Below are 21006 nucleotides of genomic sequence, written 5' to 3' on the forward strand. Positions count from 1 at the left end.
AAGGCATTTAAAAATAAAAACTGCTTAGCTGTTTACCCGTGGCCGGTTTGAAACACATTTTTTTCTGTCTGGGAGCACACGACTTTCTTTATATTCTCCTCTATCGCCCGGCTTCTTGCTTAAGAAGGATCAGTGTGGGCGACGTTGCTTTGTCTGTCAAGACCACATTCCGGCGGACAAACTTTGCCATTCATTGTAAGAGGTTTTATTATGTTTGTCCAAGTTTTGTCTTTATCTTGTACGCATTTTTAATCTAATCATTTTTTTTTTCTTTTAATATCGAATTATTAATTTAGCATTTTATTACTTTAACAAATAAATCGTCCTAGTATGGAAATATCTAACGGATAGTTACATATTTCCAAAATTCGTTATTTTATTTCCATTATAACACAAATTTATGTCCTCATTCTGACCAGCGGTAGGCCTACTCTTTCATCGGATCCCATTGAATATGCCATTGATAAAGATTCGTTGGGCGAAAATTATTTTTCCGATTTTTTGTCAGATTACCCCTAAATTGTCATCCAAACACGAATACTACCTTAGGTTCCACTATTTCGTTTCTTTTGTAAAAAATTTAAAACAAGCACGGTGTTGTAAGTACCTTCCACGCATTTACGTGTTAAGAAAATTTTCGTATGACGTTAATAGAAAATTCAGCACCTGGGAGTCTACACATTTAGGCCTACGGCCATATAACATTTTCGTATGACGTTATAGGAAAGCCAGAACTAAACGTTTCCACAAATTTTGAATGACGTAATATATGTTGTTTTCTCAACTGTGCTGAGAGTCTACACTTAACGAAAAAACGTTATTGGCAGTTAACACACAGCCCAATAAAAATGTTTTCCTAACGGTAAATTGTTTATTGGGTTACTCCCTTGATCAAATTGTGCAAATAAATAAAAGATAGCCCTTAACTCGGATAGCAGATAAAATAGAAATAATTGAATGTTTCTCGGTAGTAAAAAAGTTCGTTCCATCTTCACCATTTGTGACAGAAAGCGATAACTATTTTGATTTTACGCTCAGTACGGGTTTTTTTAAATCAGTTTAACGACAATTTATCGTATGAGAAACGTATTATATTTTATAATTAATCAGTGGCCTTCAAATTTTGTTAAAAAAAAATTGCAAAACAACGCTTACGTGCTGCCAAGTATTTTACCATACCAAACAACGGTTATTTTTAAAACTATAATTTTTTAACGTGTGTTTTCATTCTAGAATTTTTGCCACTTTAACTATCTATCAAAAAATTTTATCGCGATTTTTGAAATAATTTGGTCCACTTTTTTATGTAACCACCAAATTGCAACTCGAATTTATGCAGTTAAAGCTTTTTTGCGACTTGCGCGAAACAATAACATCACTGTAATGTTAACATAATAAACGCACCGAATGTTGCAATAATTTTATTTAAACATTACAAAGCAAAAACCAACGAGAATCCCTTTAAAGCAGAGGTCTGAAACAAAAGGCCCGTGAGAACACTTTGTGCGCCTCGCGTCGCATTTTAAATTATAAAATAATTAAAATCTAATTTAGTGCCTATGTGTTTTAGTTTACTTAGGCCAATAAAAATCTTAGCGATGAATTTAAAAAGTGTTTTCCTGATTATATTGACCATTTAACATTTCTAGTAATCGAGTGCCGTTGGTCCAAAAGGGTACAGTATTCGTGTCGTACGTACATACAAAGGGTCAAAAATTATACATTAAACTAGGACAGATTTAGGGGGTTAATGGTGACCAACTGTTACTCTTCATGTCGATCTTTCCACTTCAAACGCGTTGTACATAACGTGGTATGTTTTTTTGCTACTTTAAAACTGGATAAACCAATTAACCAGCTTCCTAAAACGATTTTTCTTATACCTTTTCAGTGATCAGGCACTAGCGCTGTGTGGGCTATCTATAAAATGAAAAATCTGTTGTCATTCAGTAATGCATTTTTTGCCGTAAACGCGAAAATATAACGTCTTTGCAATTAAAACTGGATCAACGATTTTAGTAGTTGCGAAATCATCGTGATAAACATTATTGTAATAAGCAATGTGCATTTTTATGTGCTTAATTGGTCAAGCATATATCGAAAAGAAAAGCTTTGCCGGCTTAGACCAGATGAGTGCGTTGTTCTCGAGTTGTGCGCGATTAGACTTGACAACAGTTGCTTATTTGAGCACGAGTTCGATCAAAAACTACAATCTTTTTAGGATTACTTGTTTTATGACGACGCAGCACGGCGAAAAAAGTTAAGTAAATACCAATTTACTGTGTTTGGCACGCCAATAATACGCACATAATATTGTGGCAATCTTGGGGGTAAGTACATGGTTTTATTTTGCACTTACCGCGGTTAAGTACATGGTTTTATTTTGTCCCCGGGGTAATTAGAGTTCGGACCCTTGCTTTAAGAGGTAATCAAATAAAAACTATAACTAAGTGAAACACAGGAAAGCATAAAAAGTTAAACAAGTTAATGTAATACTGGAAAAAGCGACAGGAAACAGTAAGGACACTATTACAAGAACTGAAATTGCTTGATTAAACTACAGTACATCAATCACATTTTAAAGATAAAAAAATATTTTTTTGAAGCCCCTTACAACATTAATACATTGATGAAGAGCTTAAAATACGTCCAGCATGTGATAATACCTCTGCAGTATAATCATTTTCGCAACAAGGAAGTTAAGACATAAATTAAACAAAATTATAACCCAATTATCCAAGCTTCTGTTTGAACAAAATACTTATAGTGCTTATATCAAAGGATATTTATCTTAACAACCAAACAAACTGATTTATTGCTTCCAAAATCATCTAATTATCCACGAAAATAAGTAAAATGTAAACCAGTAGCGGATCCAGAAATTTTGTTTAAAAATATTTTCAGAGATGAGTTTACAAAGTTACTTCAAAGCGTGAAGAAGCCCATAAAATACAAAATTGCAGGCATTTCAAGGGAAATATTGGTCAAACTAAACAAATAGATGCGCCACCACTTCTGAGGCTACAGGTGCGCCGTAAGGTAAAAAAAAACAAGAAACACTGGGTGATAAAGGTGTTACTTTTAATACAAAACCACATTACAAGGATGTTGTCGAATCTGGCATTTAAATTCAAAAATTCAATTTTTAGAGTGCGATGAAACGCACGATAGCTTTGGGCTACAAACATGTTATCAAAATGGGCAATGGGCATACTAGAAACATAACTTAGATTCGCGCAAAGCGCAAAAATTGAATTTGTTAGTTTAAATAGGCGAAAAAAAAAAGTTTTGGGGGTACATGGCCACGTGCCTCCTACCCCGCCCCTGATGTAAACAACACAGCCCCAAAGGCGATGTTTGACCTTTCAAGCGGACAAGTAGGCACAAACCGCAGCATAAATACATGACAAGTAACATCAACAAGCAACGTAAACTGGTCTGTAGCTAATGAGGGTCAGTAGCGCTTGGCTGGGTGGCACTAAGCAATGGGCTATCGGAAGTAGTGCTCAGAGGACTTACAGGGGCACAGTCGCCCATCGATGTTAATTGGGATTCTATAGATGATGGTGATTCGGTGGAAGCTGAAGTGGTTAATCCTACATAAACACGATTGGTAAATGTACTTCAGAACACTGTATGAAGACTAAACTAATCTAAAAAAAACATTTAAGGCAATCATTATAAAAAAGGGAGAGTCCTGAAAAATTTAGTATTTTGACAGGACTAATTTTTTAATAATTTTTAAATTAGGATCACTTATACGCATGTCGCATTTATTTGGTTCATTCGGAAGAGCCAATTACTGAAAGTAGTTGGCCTAATCAGAATTGTAGGACAAGTAAGGCAAGATTTAGAAAAATCCAGCCTGCGGTAAGGTTTGAACTCACAACCTCGGTCATGCTGGGGCAGTTGATCTACCGACTGAGCTACATAGGCTCATAGTGGAGCAAGTCGAGAAACAACCATAGGTCAATTGTTTGTTGCATCTTGTTCATGCATACAATTCCATGATAGGGGGTCAACAGGCCAAAGCAACCAAGCCCTAGAATGCATATGGGTATTTATTGTGATCTAGCCCTACTGAAGTAGTACTGATGACCGATTACGGCACCCTGTTCGTACATGATCAAATTGGTCATGTTCGTTCATCCTTAACAGGGCTAGATCGCACAATGTGGATTCCATGGCTAATTTTAGCGATTCTCAACATACGTGTCGCAGCAAAGTGTTAGAAGTGTGTCGCGTAACATTTGTATTTTGTGAAATAACATATTTGTATTACTACAACGGATGCAAACAAGCTTCGGAGAATGCACACTATCCATTGGAAAACTAATAAAATTACAGTCAATTACCTAATGTCTTGGCATGTATTAATAACGGTTGTCAAGTTATAAAATAGTTGCTTTAAAGAAACTGCGACGAAAATATTTTATATATTTTTACTCTGCCGCAAACTAAAAATGTTTGAAAACTACAGGCTTAGTTGCTCGACCTGGACTGCTGATCTCCTAACATGAAGTTGTATGGAATAAGCTATTGCTGCCAGGCATAATATATAACAGAGTGTTGCTCATCCAGCAGTATTAATACATTTTAATACTGCTGGATGAGCAACACTCTGTTATATGAAGTTGTATGTACAACCAGGATGCAGCAGGATATCTATGGTCGTTTCTAGATCAGAACTAGTAATGGGTAGTTGTCGGTATTGCGACTATCCCTGAGGTTGTAAGTTCGGACCTCAAAACACGCTAGTTTTTCCAGCTTTGCCATGGTCAATACTACTTAGAACAGCTAGACAACTTTAAAGCATTATTAAATGTTGCATATAATTTGTAGTAACAGAAATAACCGAACACTGTCTTTTTAATGCAGGCGATACCTTGATCTAATTCGAAGATGTTGTTCATGCTATTATCATTGCTGACGTTCTCTGATCGATAAGAAGGTGGCGCTCCTAGGGTTTCATTACTGTTCGAAGTGACGTCATAACCAAGAGGTTTTAGTTGGTTGTATGAGGGTGGTTGATCGGTCAAGGGGGGCCCTCGAAGTCCATCGGGGTCGAAAAAGGAAACAGTATCGCTTTCGCGGCAATAGCGTCCTAGAGAATGTAAGTATAAATATTTCACTCCAAAGCTGCCTCGTCCTTAGTACGGTCACCACACATCAGTCATTCCATCCTTATTTTTTTTACTTATTTTTCTTAGATTTTTTTCATACTTAAAACAATTAAAGATCTCATTAAAAAGTAATATTCCCAAAAAATTAAGGGTTCTATCATGACCGGTTTCCAAGATATGAATTTGTAGTGTTTAATTACTAGGTAGAAATGTGTTAGTTTTGGGGTGTGCGTGAGTGTCTTATCTCTGCATAGGCTTTATTTGTGAGATTTCCTTTGGGGGTGCTCGTTCTAGAAATGATTATGCCAAATACGCAGAATATCCAGTACAGCATGAAAAATACGTAAATGTGTCGGAATAGGGCCTAAATTCATCGGAATAAGGCCTAGAAGCCCTAAATTCGTCGGAATTAGTCCTTAATTTATCGGAATAAGGCCTAAATTCAACGCAAGAAGGCCTAAATGGCCAAAATCACGCCCAAACCCTAGGTAGAGGTATGGGACGATCGGGGGCCATCGGTCTGGCATCGGCCGTTTTGGTGACTACGCTTGGACGCCCTAGTCTGACCGGCGCCGTCAGGGTGCCGCTGTTTTGGCACCGGATTTTTGGTCCTGTTTGGGGTCATTGGTGGGGTTAGAAAATGAGTTAGTGTTGAAATTATTAGGGAAGTTAGTGATGTACTTCGGAGTGGGGTTCGGGGTTAGTTAAAGTGTTGTTTAGGCCTGATTCTGACCTTTTAGGTCTTATTCCAACGGATTTAGGACTTATTTCGATTTAGACGGTGCTCATACCATTCGGTATTAATCCTATTTTGGCTTTATTCCGAATTGTGTTTTATTCTGACTTTGGTGTTGTTCTTATCTCGGTCTTATGGATGGAGTCCGAAACTTTCACTGTTATGGCTTACCTAGCTACAATGAAGTGCTATCAATGAAAGTACGGCCTGTTTTTAGGACCTGTTGTGGATTGGTATGATTTTTAGATGATCGAACCAGTCATCTGTTTCATCGCCTTTTACTATTGGCCAACATAATGATAGCTTCTGTATTCCAATCATAACATGCAGTGTAAAATTTAAACCACAATTAAGCAACAGGAATGGTCATACTTGCACTCTTGTCAATGAATGAAGTAAATTGAATCTCTTCTAAGTTTTATCTTTTGTCTCAATAATTAAAAGATTGTTATTCAATTTTGCCGTTTGTATCACATAATTGGAACCGCTATAATTTAATGTTTGACCACGTAATGGCAAGTTCGGATAAAGACCTGTAGCTGTGGTGAAACACCTTATGGTACAAAACTATGCTACGGGGTTATTAAAGGCCAATTTAAGGCCAATATTCAAAGAGGTTACGCACAGTGTAATAGTGAGCAATAGTAATGCTTTACTGACAGTGGTCATTTTATATTGTTTGCAGCATATTGTTTTACTGTCTAGTTAACATATCATCTTTGCTCTGCAATCTTTTGCGCAACACTTGTACGCATTATATTCCCTTATCAGCAAGTTTTAGACTTTTTTAAGTTCTAAAACCATCCGCTCAAAGTCTTGAGACTACCCCGGTTACCCCATCATGGTGGCTAATCAGAGAATATAAGGACTTCTGACATTAAGAAAAAAATAGGCATAGGAAAATGGAACTCAAGAAAACATTGTATTTTGTCGTACTTTAATGTTCAAAAGGTCTTCTGGAACACCAACGCAGATAAAATTGTGCCAACAATCAAGATAAAAAAATAGTGTGAAACCAAGGCAGATAATAAAAACAAAAATCCCTAATTATTTTACATGGGAATTGCAGGGATTTCTAGTCCAGGGATTATATATCTGGGGTTTCGCATCTGTCCAAAAGTTAAAAAACCTTTGTTGTATTGTTTAGACGAGCAAATGGCCTGGCAGGTAAGTTTGGCCAAACACTGATTGAAAAGTTCTCCACCCGATCGAATAGCCACAGAGGGACGTGGAAAAAATTTCTTTGTCAAAAGAAGAGGACAAAGCTGCTCTTTTAAACCATTATGAAAAATCTTTATTACCTAACATCCAACAAACTGATTATCAGTTTACCAAGTTCTGTACTTAGTTTGACTTTTATCATTGATGTGCAATCAGAATCTTTTTACCGTTCGGTTCTAAATTATGTTGTAAAAAATAACAATATCCACCATTGTATTTCAACAAATTTTATTTCAATGAAGTTGAATCTTTAATCTCTCTGACATTTAACTGGTTTAATAATTTAATTATTGACCACAATAAAATTTTTTTTTTAACTTGTAAATATTTCATTTAGATTTCAAGTTTCCCTTAGTTTAACAAATTATATCCATTAATAATAATGAAAGGTATATGCAATAACCTTGTACAGTATGTTAAACATATATATTTTAGCCAATCATTGGTTATTCTACATGTCGTCTGTACAATTGTTGTATGCAGCTGAACTGTTACCTCTTATATATTGTTGTTAAGTTATCTAATTGCAAGATAAGCATTTTAGAATTTCTATTTTAAGAGTCAGAAAACTTTAAGAAAATCAATACATAGTGGAAAATCGATACATAGTGTTTCAAGCAACATCTTTAAAAACAGCATGCTATTTTGGTTACAAACCAAAGCCTCTACAGTCTACACCAGTGGTTCTCAACCAGGGTGCCTGGCGCCCTGGTGTGCCACTTTTAATGCTCAAGGGTGCCAAAAGGTATTTAAGTTTTTTTAAGAAACTGATTTTTGCTCAATTGTTAAACGTATTGATACAACTTTTTGTGTACAATTAAATACCCGATTAGATACCCTAAATTACATTTTCCTATACATGTGTGTGTTTTTTTTTGTTTTTTTTATTGTGTTATTCCAGTTCCATTTATAGTAAAACTCAACGAAAATTCCAGTCGGGGTGCGGAAAGTCTATTTATTATTTTTGAGGGGTGCGGAAAGTCTATTTATTATTTTTGAGGGGTGCTGTAAGCCATAAAAGGCTGTGAATCACCGGTCTACAGAGATAATGGCAGTAAAGAGGAACATAAAATTGCCACATTTTCACCTAGTGGTCAACATTTCAAATCTTGGAAACAGATTATAATTAAACACTCAATTTTTTTGAAAATTAATTTTTCTTTTTAAGGTTGCTATTTGTTTCATGTATCAAGAAAATCTGGGAACATGTGTTCATTCCATGCTTTTATATTAGGCATGGAATGACCCCCTTGGCATTTCAAATTTTTAGGAGGGTTTAGTTTATATATTATGATTCCCAAGCAGTTGTTCTCAACCTGATAATTGTACAACATTAAAATATACTTTTTGATGACTGTCAAACAGATACCGTACCTCAAGTGTCATCCTTATGTATGTGTCATTAGGAATGTTCAGATTTAACTTTTTTTTGAAAATTTATGCTTCCTGCTTGATTTCCCATTATGTGTCACATAAAAATCAGTTTCACAAGTTTTCAAAACAATTGGACAACATTTAGGGGCTCCGCAGACACACCAAAGTTACAACACTAAAATTGATAAAATCCGGGACTTCCCCTAACACGATACTGTACGTTTTTCTTTTAAAACAAAGAAACCTTGTAATTTTTATATTAAACAATGGCAAGAAAGCATCACTAATCTATTGTCCAGTTTTATGTAACTTAAAATGTATTCTTAAAGCCCCCAAAGCTCAACTTTACCCCATTTTTAGAGTTGTCATTTGATTTATCACATATATTCAATAAAATACATTTTATCGAATTATTTAAAACCTGTTTATGATCGCCTGTGATCTTCAACAGCCTGTAGCAAGCTTGCACGTTGCTGAGGATTGTCATTTAACATAGCAGCATAATCAGTGATTAATATTTTTAACAAACACATGGTCAGCATGATTATGGAACTTGTCCGTAATCACAGCTTTGTTTTAAGACAAACAACGGCTCCATCAGAGCAGGTTATGATGCCTTACAAACGGCATGCCTCAGGGATCAGTTCTGGCTCCTTTGCTGTTTAATGTTTATTACAGTGATCTGCCCGCCACAGTCTCCAAACATACGCTGATGACTGGGCGATCTTGCATGCTGAAGGGAATTGGCGCAGTGTTGAGAGGACTCTTAGTCCACCTCAATAACAAGGAAATTAAACGTGTGTTGTCCGTCAATACCAATGGAAGAACTTTGGATTTCCATGTCTACATACCTCGCATTGCATCTGGACAGGACACTCATATTCCGACCCTGGCAGGCATCCAGCCCACTGAGCTTCGCCCCAGAGGAGCCACAATACCAAAGGCTGCTATCCTCGAGATGCTCCTTTGAACCAGCTGCACTCAAATCACTGAAGAAATGTGAAAGCTCTGGTGTAGGTGAATGGATGGCCACCAAATAGAACGAGGAGCAATATTACCCCTCTCCACCACTATTACCCCACCACCTCCAATAAGCCTTAGGGTTTTGGCCTGTCTATTCGAGCCTAGACTCGCCTTAACAGGCTGAGAACAGGGGTCGGGCGTGCCAGGTCTTCCATGAATAAATGGGGCTTCTGTGACTGTGGTTTGCAGGAACAGACTGCAGATCACATAGTCTCACGGTGCCGATATATCGCCAACCAAGTGGGACAAATGGTCTGACACTCTTGAACGATGAGACTATCCGCTGGCATCTCGACTTCTGCCCGGACATTTGAACTGGAATAATAAGATCGTCCATAGGAAAGAAGAAGAAGATCAAGCTGGTGCAACACACAGTACAAGGTGGATGGGACAAGTTTTCTAAGGCCAAAAATGTTTATGTGGTCTGAACAGATGGGTAATGATGATATTTTTCTAGACAAACTTGTCACATTTTCCATGTTTGGTAATCACCCACAAATGACAAAGGCAGCAATTGCCCGAAAACTTCTTACAACTGCAAAACCAGAAGATTTCACCAAGGAATTCAAGTTTTGCATCATAAAATTAAAAGTTAACCACTTTAGAGGATTTGATTGGCACAGATTCCTGGTTTATTTTACGCTACTTAATCAGATATGTGATTGGCCGACGCATTCTCCCGATTCATGGTGCTCATAATGGGTACAACGAGTTAAAGTCTTCATGTACTGTTAAAGTTGTGAATGATGCCGCAGAAAGAGGGGTTAAAAGTAAACACAGATTGTGCTGCTATACTAACCGACAATCCACAGTAACAAACAACTTGCTACAAGCTGTTGAAGATCACAGGCAATCATACCCAGATTTTCTAAAAAAAAAACTTGGCTAAAAAATAAAAAAAGCTATTCAATGATGTTCCTTTTTACATTTTTTTACTATTACATTGGTATACTTTTGCTATATTCCTTCTTTATTCACTGTTGATTAAAATACTTTGCTTTTCATAATATACATTTGTTAAAATATATTTTATTGTACATATGTGATAAATTAAATGACAACTCCAAAAATGGGGTAAAGTTGGTATTTGGGGGCTTTAAGAATACATTTTAAGTTATATAAAACTGGAAAATAGATTAGTGATGCTTTCTTGCCATTGTTTAATATAAAAATTCAAAGGTTTCTGTGTTTTTTAAGAAAAACGTACAGTATCGTGTTAGGGGAAGTCCCAGATTTTAGCAATTTCAGTGTGATAACTTTGGGGTGTCTGCGGAGCCCCTAAATGTTGTCCAATTGTTTTGAAAACTAACGAAACTCATTTTTATGTGACACATAATGGGAAATCAAGCAGGAAGCATAATTTTTCTAAAAAAAGTTAAATCTGAACAACCCTAATGTGTCATACACCAGGAATTATAATAACAAAATAGTAATAATTTTTTTAATATGCTTTTGTAGACCTGTTGCTGTTGGCTGATTTCGTCTGGTATGACTCCTGGAGAAGTAGGTATGGTTGTGGTAGATTGCCCTCCTACCTCTATGTAGAATATTACGCGATAAAAAGAGAAGAAGGGTGATGATGACCAGGACTGACATACAACTCACTATGAGGCGTTGGGTGTCCGAAAGGTTAGCAAAAGGAACATCTGCTGAATAAAAATATTCAGTAAAGTAAATTAATTTTAGAGGCGCAGACATATTGATTTGACACTAAGGTTGACCGCTATTCTATTTATTTGATATATTGGTATCCACCACTTAACTGATAGGGCAGATTTCTTTTGATTTCTTTTTTAAAACATCTTTTTAAACATAGCAAGAAAAGCACATTGGTTGCTATGTATTATTTACAGAGTTGGCGCAAGTTTTGATAAATTATGACCAGTCACTAAATGCCCGCCGAAAACATAAGTTTAAAAGTGGAGTAAGGTACTATGTTTTTTTTCATTTTTATTGCTTGATAAATGTGAAAACAAATTGTGATAACGCTTTAGGGATTCGCCCTTAAAGGTCCAGACTTTGTAACATTTGTATTAATAACATTTATTTTTTTTTATTTGCTAGGCAGGTATTTTGCTTAATTGCTAGTATTTCACTAACTGTCATGGTCCCAAGTTGCATGCATCAAACAAAATTTACATGATCTTTTTATCATTATTTAGGGGGGATGAGCACCCCAAGTTTCCGCTAGTAATGCTCGGAGCAACCTAAGCACACAATGTTCAGGGACCATGACTGGAATGTGGCTTTTTCACATACTAAGTAAGCAAAACTTTTTATATTGGTGGGCAAACTATTCTAATCCAGATAAGACCCAAGCAAATCTTGTATTTATTATCAATTATTAGACTACTTATTTGTACTGCTGTGGAGTCGGACTCAGGACTTGATGGAGTTGATTTGTTTTGCCGGGGTTGGATCAGGGACTAGACCAGGGATGGCGAACTTTTTATCGTGCGGGTCACAAACACAATCTTAATCCTTACAAAATGCACAAGTGGGTCATATATTTAATTATATGCTAATTTTATGCGAAACTTTGCTGATGCGTCGTTTCAAGTGTTATTGTCTTGGATGGTAAATCAAGGTTTTTGTACGATTTCCAAATTCGGATTCCCACGAATATTAGAAACCTAAATAGTTAGCCATGCTGCAGCATTTTTTATTGGATCACAGGAATTCAGCAGAAAGCTTTTCAGCATGGTTTAACCTGGGATTTCAGAATTCTTAGTCTACGAGTTCTTGATTTCCCTGAAAGGATCGCCACCCATTACGTATTAATCTGTGGTGGGTCACTTCGTGACTCGCGGGTCAGTGGTTCGCCATCACTGGACTAGACTATGTCAGTAGTCAAGAGTCAGACATGTGCACGTGTAGCATCAAATTAGAAACCGAAAAGGCCAAAAACTGCAAATCGTAAAGGTAGAATAAAATAGTAGAATGTTTTTCAACCCTGTTTAGTGAGTGGCTGAGTTATATAACACCCAAATGATTGGACTGCTGTATATACAGTTATACCCTATTTAGTTATGTAAATGGGTGAAACACAGGCTGTTGAATCCGAGACAGACTCAACAGAATCTACAAATATATTTTTCAGGCTGAGTCAGACTTTTTTTAACAGACTCGGCAGCCCTGCTTGTTGGTGAGTACAACAAAGAAAAATAAATTCATTTAATGTTAGTCAAGATAATTTTTTTTGAATTGCTCGCACTAAGGCTTTGAGTAGTTAACTTTTCTAAGCGCTTAATACAAATTAGTATATGTCTGATTAATGTGAGAATTTCGTAAACCCAAGTTTCCAGATCAATATGCTTGCTATAAAAATATGCTGCTTAAAATATACCTTCTTAAACTTAGGTATTAAGGTGCAATAGTATGATTGTTTTCAGCATGATAAAATAAAGAGAACTTAAAGTAGAAAATATAAAAGGTTGTTGACAAGGTTGGCAAACTGTCGGCCATAGCCCAAATGTGTGCCTTTCAGCAATTTTTTGAGTGCCGGATGCTATTTATCATTATTTTAGTTTATTATATAGTTGTGGTTGTGGACTGCATTATAGTCGTACATTTATGGCACTGTATTTTAAAAGTAATTGAAGCTAACAGTTTAAATTTGGCTTATTGCTGCATCCCATTCCAGATAAAACCCCCCATTCACTTTACTTTTAGCCAAGTTTAACTGTGTAAATAAGTGTTTTATGTGCTCTGTGTGTCATGTATCCTTTTAATTGAAGTTTTGCCCACTTTACCCACAAATTTGTGCACTAGTTCGCTTACTAACAACCAGTATGGCAAAATGCCGGCGACTTGGCGACTATGCCGTCGAACAATCAGCCAGAAAACCGAAGAAATTGGTGCAACAAAAATTCAAGTAAAAAAATAAAAATAAAAATTTTTAAATTAAAATTCTTTTTTTAAGTTTTTTTCCAACATCAATTTTACAAAATACCTTGTGGTTTGGAACACTATATACGGATCTGTTCATAAGTTTAATGGTGAAAATATTCATTCCTTTGTGCGACTAAAGTGTATATAAACGGGTGTAACTGATGTGGCCTTCATATCACTGATGATGGCATGAGCATTTGTCGAAATGTTTGAACAATACAGCATGTCGCTTTTTACGTCTATTTGGGCTGTTATTTTCACCATTAAACCTTGTGGTTGTTTCCACACATATTTAATATCATCTATTTTTGAAAAGCGGAAATATGTAATAACATTACACATTACAATTACCAGAAATTAATTTTGTGCTATTTTGAAAAAAGTTACGGTAGTGTGAAGCACGTTGTTTAGTGAGAATAAGCCAGTATAAGGCATATAGATTGTTTATTATTTTAAAAAGTACACAATTTTGATCATACAATTGTTATGTGTTGGTAGTTTTACTTTGATTTGGCAAGTACTCCTATATTGAGTTCAATTCCTGTATATTGAGTTGAATTCCCCATTCCTGTTAAATGTACAGGAATAACATTTGCATCGGCATATTGAGGATGTACCAGGCTATGCTTCTTCACCTAAGGCCTAAAGCAGTGGTTCTCAACCTTTTTAGCTTACGGACCGGTAAAATTTCAAAACAAATTTTGCAGACCGGTGAACCTTCAAAAATCACAATCAACCCAAAATTTAATTACAACAAAAGTCTTCTTAGCTTTCACATACAACGAGTTGTAGCCTACTTTTAAACAGTTGGGCACAACACTTGCAGCATTGTGACGTACGATGAAGTCCAAAATATCAATAACTTTATGTTATGTCACAATGCTTTAATTACGAAACTGGCGAAGTTCTAAATTTGATGTACAAGCGTTTAACATCTTGCATTTTGCAATTGAGATATAAAATTTTAATATATTTGGCGGACCGGCACCGGTCCGCAGATCAGCGGTTGAGAACCATGGGCCTAAAGTATATTTTTAGTTGTTTTAATTACGGAAACGCAAAAAAATTTTCGCGCGAACTTTAGCCTGGTTTTGCTAGGTTTGCTAGGTTAACAAATTTTCCTAAAGGTAATATGTTATCCTAATATATCCAAAGAATATTTTTTCGTGCTTTTCAATCTGGTTTGAGCTGCATGTTTTCACACAAGTTTGCCTGAAAACAGCTTATCTATGTAACACTTTTAAAGTAAGAAAAGCAGACATGTACGTACACACCCCCAGGCCCCAGGTTATACTTTCACAAGCCCCTTATGTTTTCGCTAATGACTTAAAGTCACAAAAATTTTTGCGCCTTTGGCGCAACGTTTTGTTACCTAATTTACTTAATAATAGCCTTGTTTATCGCAAAAACATAGCAAGATTCATACTTTCCTTAGCCGAACACATCATTTAAGTTTTGGGGCGTGACCAAAAACTGAAGAATTTACGTCAAAAATACTTCTCACCAGTAGGCCGGCAATAGTCTGCCAACCTGCTAACAACAGGTGTTTTTAATCCTAATTGTTTTGTGAAGTAACTTTAAGACATCATTGTACAATTTTCATAGCCATTCCAAACAAAAATTCTTGATTCGCTCTGTTGGCAAAGTGGTTTTACGGAATAGGCCTTCAATAACTTTTGAAAGGGTGTTTTGGGCCTGGACGAAAAGTTTGCCCACCACTGTTTGAGGGATAAAAAGAAGAAAGGGGCGACCAATTCAGAATGATTTATTTAAGAAAGTTTTACAGATAAAGCTTGTCAAATAATGTGCAAAATTAACATGTTTCACTTCAATATTTCTTAAACTAAAGGTTGTGACAAGTTGCATAGACCTGTTTTTGCATGTTGTAAAATAAATAAAAAAACATTGTAGGATTGTTTTGATCAAGTAGCTTACAAAGTGTGCCTCACTTGGGTTTATAATTGTTCCATTGTTAGTTAATTAGATTTTATTTATATTTAGGACGTAATGAAATGTAAATTTAAATAAACTGCTGTAAATTTGTTTAGACAAAAATCCCTTTATTATCACCAACATTCTAACTTTTAATTAATATATAATATATATATTGTTAACACAATAGCAGACTGGAGTTACCTGCTGATGGTGGTGTTACAAGATCTTTAAAGTTTTGCTTTGATTGACATTGACAGCAAATATCCCTGTTTGGGCTGAAGCAATCTCTTACTTGCTTGAGGTAGCAAGTAGCGGAGTAACAGTAAACTGCAGATGAATTTTTTCCACAAATGCACACCTTACATTTATCTGATTGATCATGTGGTATGTACTGCTTACCAATTGCCACATATTGACCATCACTGCCCAAACATTTAGAACAAGCATTTTCATCTGAGTTATCAGAACAATGTGGTTTTCCATCACATACATGTTTAGCAGGTACACAATCCCAATTATCACACACAAATTCATCATCTGAACAGCCAAGGCGACTTTGCAATTCATTCCTGTTGTGCACATTACATATAACACATATCAATTAAATAACAACAGCTTAAACAATATCAAATCATACAGCAGATTAATATAACATTAAAGATACAACTAATAACCATAACATATTTAGGTAACAGCTTTAGGAATATTAAAAAAAAATTGTTTATATTATTGAGATTAACCTGTATCCTTTGCGGAGTAAATGCTTTCTCAATTGGGAGTTCACCCTCTGTGAAACACTTAAAAGAAGTGTGAAGCTGCTCGAGGATTGTTGTGTGGTTGGAGAAAACAAAGGACATAGACTCAGGACATAGTAGTTCATGATGAAACACTGCTGTAAACTTAAATATATTTCCCATATTATACTCTACAAAAGAAGGCTCTGCACAGACTACTTTTCCCAAGAAAATAGGATAAAGTTATTATTTTTAAAACTGCAAAAAATTCATAAAACTTATTTTTGTGACCAAACCGCTGACCCTTTTCGAAAAAAAAAACATTACCCATATGGTAAAGGTATTAAATTGTTAAATCTTAAATACTAGTATTTTACCTTTCTTTATAATTTGAGAAAAAATATGTTTTAAACTATTGGAATTACCAATCAAGGAAATTTCCCAATACTATGCTAAAATAATTTTTGTAAATTATGCAGCACAGCTGTGCGCCGAGTCAGCTAACATCCCTGCTCCGGTTAAGGAAAAAGCGTAGCGTGTCTAGGATTCTTGACATCCCCTTCGAAATCCAGAATTTTAATGGTAAAAAAAATTAAAACCTTGATTGATGTGAGGTTACACAGTCAACATTGCAACTGACATAAGTCTGTCCTAAACAATGCCAACGCCCCGTGGCATGTCTAGGGGAGGGGGTGGGGGTTCGAACCCCCATTTTCGTATGGAATCTTATTGTTTTTCGTTCCTTTTTGTCAGGGTTTAACAAGCTGTTCGAAGCGGCAGTGTTTTTAATGTTTAATTCAGTCATGCGTCTTAAACTAATGCCAGACCAAAATCAAACGCAAGTTTTTTTGTTTTTGTTTGGTAAACACAGGATGTTTTTCTGTTATGTTATACGTTCAGGTTGGCTGATTAGCAAGTTTGAATTCAACAATTGACAACGTCAAGTCAAATCTTTTTTTTTGTACTCTAATAAACGTTAAGTTAGGCACAGGTAATGATCCTCGCTGTTCGCTCTCCTAATGCCTAAACCAGTGATTCCCAAACTTTTTTTCTCGCGTACCATTTTAAGCTTTTTTACAGTGTTCATGTACCACCTAAGTTAGGCCTACATCCGACTAGAATATCTCAAACTATAAATATTTTAGCATATAGATAAGAAAATGAGCATGTAGCTGTATTAAAGTTCAACAAATGTCATTCCAGGAAGACATAAAAGCCATAAGTTATACAAAACACAGCAAATAGTTTTAATGCGATGGATGTGAGAGCCAGCGCACCTCCGTGTGTAATAGAGAAAACAGGTGTAATTGGAACTAAGATTCTCACAAAGACGTTTAAACAACCGAGTATTAAGGGCAGATGTTTTGACGAGATTTACGAGTTTGATCACTCGGTTCAAGCATGATAACATATTTCGTACAGATACACTGTGGCATTTAGCCTCTTTTTACGTCACTATACACGTGACCATTGTCCACTGATGTGTGACCGCCGCGCCTAGCGAATTGCCTTTCCGCTTTTGACAATTCATTCTATTTTATACGTCTTACTGATTAGCGGCTTGAATCACCGCTCTGTTTATCGCTGTATTTCTGAGATTTGTGAATATACTCTAAGAGCAACTATCTACTGAGTGGATTGTCTTTGCTTAGAGTACAAGAAGTTAAGGACAGGTATTCTAGCGGCCTGCTCCTTTAGAGTCGGATTAAGAACTTGTAAAAGACTTAGGCAGCCGTCGGCCCTCGTCTACAAGGTCAGCAGCCCTCTTGTAGCCCCCTACGAACTCTCCACGCTTCATACACATTGTGAAAGAGCTTCTCCATTGTGTTCAATAGCTATAAACACGTACTTTGTGACCCTGACTGTACTTTCGTTTAGACATGTTCCTAAATTTTTAACAAAATTTTGTTCTCTCACTATTCTTCTCTTTTAGAATAAATTAGTAGTACTGTTCAATAATATATGATTGAAATATCAAATACTACACTGCTGCTATCAGTTCATTATTATTACATACATATTAAACCAGCTAACAATTAGCATTTTATTATCTTGAACAAGATAACTGTTACATAAACGTGCAAAACCAAAGGTAACTGAAACGACATTACAAATTACCTAATCTGAACGTTTAAAAAGTTGAAAGTTTTCGCAAATTTAATAAGTATGCTGAAGTTAGTCGCGTACCACCTGAAAGACTCTCAGTGGTACGCGTACCACAGTTTGGGAACCACTGGCCTAAACACTTAAACAGTATGTAATCCTGGTACCAGGGGCGTATCCAAAAAATCATAAATGGGGAAATGTCCCAAATTTTCAACTTATGGAATTTTCCTATTTTCAATCTAACATTATTGAATAATGATGTTATATGATTACATAAAAAACAAATCAGAAACGCGAACATTTAGACGCAATGCGGACACATGTATCATCGACACTAATACCAGGCGAAACTGCCTAGTGTGCAATCGTTAACTTGATGCGAAAAAATAAGGGAAGACAGTAAAATATGTGGATTAATTGTGGTAAAACCATAATCGACTACCAGCAGCCCAGTTTTATAAGTTCCATGTACAAGACTACGCTAAATTACAAGCTTGTCTTAGGCTACCTGCAATACTAAACGAAGATCGTTTTTCCCGGGTGTTATTATGCCACAATTAGCGCTACATCAGCACCAAGCTTTGTGCCAAGTCAGCAAAAATACAACCTGAGGTTGAAGGAAAATAAGTTGTGTCAATTGCACACTAAACACGTGGTCTTAGGAATATTCCTGTAGAGAATAATTTTGCGTTACCTATCATAACCTAAAAAATTAAAAATTGTGACTTTGAAACGGGCACAACAGCCACAATTCGATCACCTTTTAAGAATCTTCTTCAGTTAAAAAAAAACGATGCGGATATAACGCAGACAGCGAACAGCGAGAAACATTAGCTGCACCTAACTCTACGTTTTTAGCATGAAAAAAAGAAGGAAGACCTGACTTAGCGTTGTCAATTATCGTTACACACTTGCTAATCAGTCAACAATTACATTAAAATCAATGACGCTTCGGACAGTTTGTTAAACCCTGACAAAAAAATAATATTGCTTACAAAAAAAGGGGGCCAGACTCCTGGATACGATACGCTACTGGTTTACACAAAAAAAGTCTTGAATAAATAAAAATATTTATTTAAAAAAAAAAAAAAATAACATTTTTGGCCTAAAATCGTACTCTTTTTGCAAAATATGTACCTGAAAAAATATATGTAACAATTTATATTACAAAAAATAATATTTTTCCATTGTAAGTTCACAAGGCCGTAAATATTTTATGCCAAATGACGTCACTGTTGTGATTTTAGGGAATCGTTTTACGACAAACATGTTTGGCAGGAATGGGCTGGAATATAACGTACACTAAGGAAAGTAAGTGCACCAGCAAATTTTTTTTAGTGACTAGACCTGCACCCTCAATTCTTTCCAGACGGGGCAATCGGGACTTGTGGTTTCTGAATGCATTCCACTTACAATGAAAACGTTATATTAACAGTTATATAAAAGATATGTATTTAAGCCCAGATTTATAATTAAAAATAAAAAATAATACCACTCTTATTATAATTATTCCTAATACCACAGAAAGATCTTACTTGTTCCAATATATTAGATCGCATGGTCCTTCTGACCATTCACAACAAACTTTCTTACATGCTTCAAGCGTTGGAGCAGTTAGTTGGTGTATGGCTGTTTGTGCTGCTCTGGATTGTTTAATACATGTATGGTCCAACATAAATTTACTTGTTTCTAACATATTACATTCATCCAATAATGCTGTGGTGTTGGGATATGGAGCCAATGTATTGGCATCAACATTATGAAGACAAAGGCAAAAAAACAATGAGCAACTTGCAACTATCAATATTGAAGTACACATTTTTGATACATGTTACCAAAACAAATTTTGTATGCTTTAAAACAAATAAATTAGTTACAGGATTATTTTCAGACAGTTCATTTAAAAACAATTTAATTCGTTTGCACTTTTTTTTCTCCTTACATTTCTAGAAGCATTTTCTTACATTTTTGTTTTGATTTATTTTGCCTTTAAAATGTAATCATTAAAATACCTAAAAATAGACCCTGAGACAACCACTAAAGGGAAGTTAAACGATACTGCATTCTGCAAATGCAACTGAACCACTGTCATTTTGGCAGGATAATTTTACAATTTTTTTATGTGTGTAACCCTCTTTGGTATACCAAACAGTATTAACAAGTATTTTTATAGGTTGTTCCGATGAAAACATGCAATTATCGATTTATCGTATAATTCGGAATGCATTAATGTATTTATTGGTTCGGAAATTCGGATTTATATCTTGTCGTAATTTTTTTCACCATTGTCATTTCGGCGAAATAATTTTTCATGCTTTTTTCAACATTTTTTACGCCGTTTACCACAATTTCACTTTCTTTAGCCTACCTATAAAACTGACTAAAATTAAATATTTTCGCGTTTTTTGTCATCAATATAGTCAGATTGTCAATTCATTCAGATATTTTCAGCGAAATAGGTTTTCCGTAGCCCATTTGTGCTTAAAAACAAAAAAAATTAAAGTTTGGGGGGTACATTTGGTGGAATTTTTAAAAACTATCCGCACATTAAAATTTCCTAAAAATTTACATACAACTGCTAGAAAGTATTCTTAACAAGATAAGCATAGTCTCCCACTCTGGTCATTTAGATATTTTCAGCGAAATAGGTTTTCCGTAGCCCATTTGTGCTTAAAAACAAAAAAAAATTAAAGTTTGGGGGGTACATTTGGTCGAATTTTTAAAAACTATCCGCACATTAAAATTTCCTAAAAAATTACGTACAACTACTAGAAAGTATTCTTAATAAGATAAGCATAGTCTCCCACTCTGGTCATTCAGATATTTTCAGCGAAATAGGTTTTCCGTAGCCCATTTGTGTTTG

The 21006-nt window shown here is 35.5% G+C and overlaps 1 protein-coding gene across 2 annotated transcripts; it reads right to left on the bottom strand.

Annotated features, from left to right (window-relative positions):
- Positions 1-1414: 1414 nt before the first annotated feature.
- Positions 1415-20229, bottom strand: LOC146140587 (uncharacterized). Of its 2 annotated transcripts, none has more exons than XM_083392023.1 (6): positions 19679-20229; positions 16044-16202; positions 15505-15872; positions 10938-11123; positions 4886-5104; positions 1415-3596 (listed from the first exon to the last, which is right to left on the bottom strand). In XM_083392023.1, the coding sequence occupies exons 1-6, from the start codon at positions 19960-19962 to the stop codon at positions 3445-3447; spliced, it is 1368 nt and encodes a 455-aa protein (XP_083248149.1). In that variant the 5' UTR covers positions 19963-20229; the 3' UTR covers positions 1415-3444. The 2 variants fall into 2 exon arrangements, with proteins under 2 accessions (XP_083248149.1, XP_083248148.1); XM_083392022.1 differs by having other exon boundaries at positions 10938-11126; positions 19679-20227.
- Positions 20230-21006: the final 777 nt, after the last annotated feature.

This window comes from Ascidiella aspersa, chromosome 6, assembly GCF_963924565.1.
Source record: "Ascidiella aspersa chromosome 6, kaAscAspe10.2, whole genome shotgun sequence".
NCBI classification, from domain to species: Eukaryota; Metazoa; Chordata; class Ascidiacea; order Phlebobranchia; family Ascidiidae; genus Ascidiella; species Ascidiella aspersa.

Excerpts from the sequence above, each read along its gene's own strand:
- LOC146140587 (XM_083392022.1), bottom strand. The coding sequence starts at position 19,962 with ATGTGTACTTCAATATTGATAGTTGCAAGTTGCTCATTGTTTTTTTGC. Across the intron at positions 16,203-19,678 it reads GATCTAATATATTGGAACAA|TTTACAGCAGTGTTTCATCA; the intron begins GTAAGATCTTTC and ends AATATATTTAAG. Across the intron at positions 5,105-10,937 it reads AAATCAGCCAACAGCAACAG|GACGCTATTGCCGCGAAAGC; the intron begins GTCTACAAAAGC and ends TACATTCTCTAG.